The sequence below is a fragment of the Eptesicus fuscus genome, chromosome 4, assembly GCF_027574615.1.
Source record: "Eptesicus fuscus isolate TK198812 chromosome 4, DD_ASM_mEF_20220401, whole genome shotgun sequence".
Lineage (NCBI taxonomy): Eukaryota > Metazoa > Chordata > Mammalia > Chiroptera > Vespertilionidae > Eptesicus > Eptesicus fuscus.
Genome location: NC_072476.1, coordinates 27383020 through 27389019, shown reverse-complemented (window position 1 = coordinate 27389019; position 6000 = coordinate 27383020). Strand labels below are relative to the sequence as shown.

At 54.2% G+C, this 6000-nt stretch overlaps 1 protein-coding gene across 1 annotated transcript in view; it reads left to right on the top strand.

Moving 5' to 3' along the window:
* Positions 1-2268: 2268 nt before the first annotated feature.
* The window catches only part of LOC129148674 (autism susceptibility gene 2 protein-like), a 93795-nt gene continuing 90063 nt past the window's right edge, over positions 2269-6000 (top strand). The window contains exon 1 of the mRNA XM_054714167.1: positions 2269-2343. Coding sequence (XP_054570142.1) covers positions 2269-2343 — 75 coding nt within the window. The remainder of the gene's footprint in view (positions 2344-6000) is intronic.

Below are 6000 nucleotides of genomic sequence, written 5' to 3'. Positions count from 1 at the left end.
TTTTCCCCTAAGAGGCAGGGGAGCTACTTCGTAGCAGAGTGAGCTGTGGAGTCTCTCTGGAATGCAAAACACAGGCCTTTGTATTAGAAGTGAAATATTTGGATAGGGATCATTACGGAGTTCTTTTTGCAGCAAGGCAGGCCTGATAAACAGAGAGAGAGCAGGGGAAGGAAGCACAAAGGAGGTAATAATATCTGATTAGCTAAGCAGCTGGCTAACTGAAGGAGAGTTTGTTAAACACCTATCAAGACATCAAAGCTAGACGGAGCCTCTGTAAGCCCGGGCCACTTGTGGAGCCATCTCTGGAATGGTACCCAGTGTCTCATTTGCTGCTATTTTTTCCCCAGCGCCACTTCTGCACGCAGGGGCCTGGGCTGTGAAACCTAACCCGGGCTGTCCCTGGCTCTGTTTCCATCGCTGTCGGGGCAAGGCCTCGGGGACAGAGTGGCTGGGTCGGCATTCCGGTCAGCCCAGGAGTACTGGACCTCGTGTGAGCAAGTAACCTCATGCTCCAGGGCCAGGCGGCAGGAACCTGAGAACTTGATCCCTTTGAGGCCCTCAGAGGACTGCTTCCACAGAGCCCTGGATTCTGCCAATGACTGGTTTCCCAGTGCACGGCACACCCGAGCCTCTCTGGTTTGCTTTTCCCCGCTCAGCACAGATCTGTTTGAGGTACCATACCCTCTCTGCCCAAGAGAGGACGGGGCTTGGAACACCACGAAAGCCAGGCTCCCTTTAAAGATCAGCTTCTGCTACAGCCGAGGTGAGAGTGATTTGACTGTAATGCGAGTCTTCCATTCGCCGCAGCCCCCTGGTCCCCCCGGGACGCCAGGACAGCAGGATGCAAGTTATGTTCGCTCGTTCGCTCGGCCAGTGCCTGCTGTGGACACGGTGAGCTCCCTTTGAAAACAGGGTGGCAGGAACTCGAGGGCATGTCTCAGCGTGCAACCTGAGGAGGCTCATGCAGCTCATGGAGACCCTGGGGATCTGTCCGGGGCACCTGTGCTGGTGGCGAGAGGCCTCCCTCCTCCTCACCTAAGACACGCCCTTGCACATATGCTTGCACACGGAGGAAGTAGGTTCCGTCTCTGCAGATCAGGGCTTCAAAGGTTTGCTGAATCTGGCTGCTGCCACCTACCAGACCCTTTGATCCATCCCTGCAGAATCCAGCCCCGTGGGGCTGATAGCTTTGAACCCCGGGCCAGCAGCCCCCCTGTAACTCTCTCTGAGTTACCTCGCACAACCAAGGCTTGGAGCAGTGGAGGGGGGTGTGTGTCTTTTTATCTCCCCTAAATTGTGAGGGGTGCTCATTTCCACATTATCCTGTAGGATTGTTAAGAACACCTTGGGAGGTGTTTGGGGGCTGAAAGGCAAAGAATTGCAAACAGGAGCCTGGTGTCTGGGCAGCTTCCTCTTGAGTTGAGCATGGCTAACCCACATGCAGAGAGAGAATAGGAAGAAGCGGAAATTCATCGTGAGCCTGCGCGTCTTCCTATTTGGGTGCAAGGGGAGTGGAGAGACCTGTCACGGATAAAATCCAGCTTTAATGACAGTCCGGAGCCCTGAAGCACAGACATATTGCAGAGCTAATGTATTATTTTGTTTTTGTTTATTCTGCAGAAATGGGGAAATTTCATTTTTTAGTAGAATTACAAGCTCCCCTTTTATTATTCACAGGCCCTAACATGCATGGCTGCCTGAGCCAGAGAGCTCGCCGTGATTTTAATACCAGCTTCTTTGCGAATCTAAACTGGTTTTCCAGCCCGCTCCCGGCGGGCCGCGGGGGTTGTCGAGTGGTGTTGTACACCCCAAAGCTCCTGGCTACTGGGTTTTCAGGGCAGGCCAGGGGCCTTGTGATCTACCCCAGTTCTGGTGGGGTTCATGGGGGTTATCAGAGGGAGGGAGGCATGATGGGGAGGAAGGGCTGTCGGCTTTGCAAGTGGCCTTGGAGTTTGTGCTCCCTGGCCATCGGCTGCAGCGTCCCCTGCTCTGACTCCCAAGTGTTTGCTGGGTGTCCCTCTCGGCCTGCTCCTCAGCCTGGCCTGCATGTGGGTCCTGACCCCTGGGCCCTCCTCAGACTCTGATCTCACTGGCCTGGGCGTGGCTGGGCACTGATTTTTAACTTTTCCCCCTTCGCCTGAGTGATCTGGGTGCAGCTCAGGTTTAGACCACGGCCCTGCTCCCTCATCCTGCCTCAGGACGTGGTTGGTTAGCCGGTGGCTTCCGAGGCTCCAGAGCTTTGCCCCTCGCTGGCTGGGTGACCGGGGCATGGTCATCGAGTTCAGCTTCCTTGTCTGCACCATAGTGGAGTCACTGCGGTGCTCATACTGCGTCCCGCCAAGGGTGAGGATTCCGTTCATTTCCATTCGCTGGAGGGCCGCTCTGAGCGGGCGGTTACGGGAACCGGGCCTCAGCGGAGGGAGAGGAGAGCCCAGGGCACCAGCCTTGGTGGGGAAGCGAACAAACTTACCCAGAGTGGCTGTAATGTCAGATGGATTCGTGCTACAAAGACAAGGAAGGGTGTGGGCGGGAGGGCACCTGGCAGGAGACAGTGCCCCTAAAGGGCATGTCCAGCCCCTGGCTCTCAGCCGTGGGCACCTGTGCACAGCCTCCTTCCTTGGTGGCGTCCTCAGCATTGCATTTCCTGCCCGTCTGTCCCTCCGTCCCTCCGGGTGATGAGCTGTCAGTGTGGGGCCCTATCGCTGTTTGTGCGGTGCATCCAGGCAAGCTCGGTGGGGTTTCTCAGTGAGACAGGTTCAGAGAGAAGAGGCAGGAATCCAGTGTTTGCTGGCCCCGCACAGCGGACATGCATGAAACCCCTGCAGCCTGGCCGCCACTCTTCGCAGCACAATGGGCGAAATATGAGCACGCCTCACCTCTCCCTTATCCACCCGCCCCACAGCGACTCCAGTTTCTCCTGCTAATGTCAACAGCACCATTAGCACTCCCCGGGGACGGGCACTCTCCTGTGTCCTCCCGCGTGAGGTGGGTATTGGGTGTTTTTGCCCAGTTAAAGTTTGTTCCTGGGCACACCAGGCTGCACACAGCCAAGTGGAAAAGTCTTTCCTCTTTGCCTGCATTGTTCTCTCTTCCTGAGGGATCCAGCATGCATGTTGAAGGCCTACTATGTGCCCCAAACTGGCATTTAGTCATTAAATCATTGATCCCCATATCACTCTCTGCTCCCTCTCCTGTCCAACCTATTCTACACACAGGACCCAGTGGAAATTTAAACAAAAAAGGAGAAATCAGGTCGTGGCATCTCCCTGCCTGAAATATCCAGAGGTTTTCCAAGGATCTTGAATAAATCCAGACTGTGTGCCCACCGGGCCCCACTCCTGCCTGCCCCTGCAACCTCTTCTCCAGCCTCTCCCCCTTCTCCTTCCATCCTGGCCACTCCTTCCCTCCTCACCTGGACCCGGGCCCTGGCCTTGTCCATCTCCTTTGCTTGCAAAGCCCTCCCTGCAGCTCATTCTCCACAGCTGGTCCATGCTCTTCCTTCTCACCCGGGACCCTCTCAGTTCCATCCCCCATCTCCATGACACGTTCCACAATCTGGGGTTAGTTACCCCGTTTATATTTTGTGTGCTTGTGTCTCTCATTCTCCTCGGTGAGCACGTAAACCCAAAGAGGGGCCTCTCTCTGCTATTGCTCAGAGCTGCCATTTGACCCCAGGTCGGCAGGCCCCGTGGCATGCCACCTCACCGTCTGACAGGGGGCTCAGACAAGACAGGAGGGGTGAAATTCCGGGCAGAAGGTAGGGTGCACCGGAGGAGAAACACGTGCTCACTGGTGCCGAGGCCACCTTCTTCAGGAAGGTGTTTCCGGGCAGGGTTTTGCAGTGGGGGGCGGGAGGGGAGGGTCCTGAGTAGACGTAGGTGGCAGGGACTGGGAAGGCATCGTGTTGGGAAATGCACAGGGGAAGGTGGAATGGAGAAGATCGCACAGGAGGACTTGGGGAGGGAGCGGTTCCTCTTGCTGGCCCTCGGGCGGGAGGTGGGCAGCATGGGGGCGTCCTAGGGCACACCCATTGGGGGAAAGTCCTCAGATCTTGGTTAGAGCTGTAGTTCTGTCACCTGATGACTTTGTGACCTGAGGCATCTTCTTTAACTTTATCCATAAAATGGGAATAATGACATCTTCCCCTTGGTGGGAATCAAATGAGACGCGGCTCTGTGTACATCAAGAAGTGGATAAAGGGTGGCTTAGAGCAGTTTTAGCCAAAGAGGCTGGGAAAGCGCCCCAGGCTCCCCTGCAGTGGCGGGGCGGGGCGGGGGGGGGGGGCGGTTCTCTCTACAGACCGAGGCATCAATTTCAGGTTTAACCCCCAAGAAAGCCAGTAAAATGCACCTAAGCCAGCAAACAAAAAATGTAACCCTTTATTTGCAGTACGTGAATGGCTTTCCAGAAACTGCTGGTTGACATTTTTCTGCCATAAATAAAACACGGCGTCTAACACCCACTCAGCCAGTCCCATCTGGGCCAGATAGCACCTTCATTTCCTCGAAAAATGCTGGAACCTTCTCCCGCAGTTTCACCCAGTGTTTGCTTGATGAAGCAGATTGAACGTGAGAGCGCACAGTGGGGAGAGGGACCCCTGAGCCAGGAGATGCGGGCCAGGTGGCACTGCCAGCCCTTCCCACGTGCCCAAGCAGCTCCCCTTCGAAAGCTGGCCTGCAGGGAAGGGCTGCCTGGCTGCCCCAGCCCAGGGCAGCATGGCCTGTTCAGGCCTGGGGCGGAGCGTGGGCAGCTGGGGGCTGGGGGCTGGGGGCCCATCTCCCTAGAAACGTGGGCAGGCTCTAAGACAGGCTCTCTCCTAGAGGAGGCATCACTGCCCGGCCTTGCCCGGAGCCACACTGCGGACAGGAGGCCTAGAGAGACAGGAAAGCCCTGAAGGAAGGAAAGGGCAGTTCTGATTACCGCCGGGTAAATGGTCCTCGTTTCCCAACCAGCAGGTCACCTGGCGGATACTGTGTGGGCAGTGATTCATTAGAAAGCTGGAAGCCCTGATGATACGGCAAGAGCCGGGTACTGTTGCCAACATACCTAAGCCTTTAGCAATTTATCCCAAATGAGGAAATAATAACGTTGTTTTCCACTAGCCTCTTTCTGGGATAAAGTTCTGCGATAGAGGGTAGACAGGTGTTTCAAAACTTTCTGGCTATTCCATATTGCAGAGTTGGTATATGTACGCTCTTTCCCACACTCTGCCGCTCCTCCACCCTGCTTTGTCCGCAACCATGTAGGTTTTAGCAATCAGAGGTCATAATGAAATTAAATTGAGTTCTCAACTTTGTCAATTTGTTATTTTGAATAAAGTAAATTGGCATCGTTTTTTTTTCCCCATAAATACTGAGTTTTGAGCCTAGTTGCAGGAGATAAGATTGCTGGGTTTTGCTATCATTACTTGCTATTCTCTGCTGCTTTTTATCTGGAGGTCTTTAGTAATTTTCAAACAAGTCTCCCTGTTTTACGGGTAGAGGATAGTAGGTTCTATGGAACAATATAGGGCTTTTCCCTGAAAAACTAGAGGTTCTATATATTCATTCAGTAAAGTCAGCTCCTATTGCAAGTGGAATCCAAAATGAATAGAAGCGTAAATAAAATTGCCGTTTATTTCTCATCCATCGAACAGTCTTGACATAGATATTCCTGGGTGGTACATGACTTTGCTCCATGCGGTGATTCAGGGACCCCACACTTTTTATCTTGTGGCTTTGCCATCTCCTCAGCCTCCTGCTTTTCTGTGTCTACCTGCCAAGGAGAGTGAGCCCCAGAATTGACACATACCTGCTCTGCTCAGGGGCTGTTGCCAAGACCTAGTCCTGTGGCTTTAACTAGTTGCCAAGGGCATGGGAGTGGCCAGGAACTGTAGTCCTTCGCTGGGCAATTGCTTAACTGTGACAACTCTGTGCTGTGGAAAAAGGGTCAGGGGTTTGGTGGATAATAGCTACTCACTGCCACATCTCAGAGTGAGTGTCACCATTTTACCAACAGACA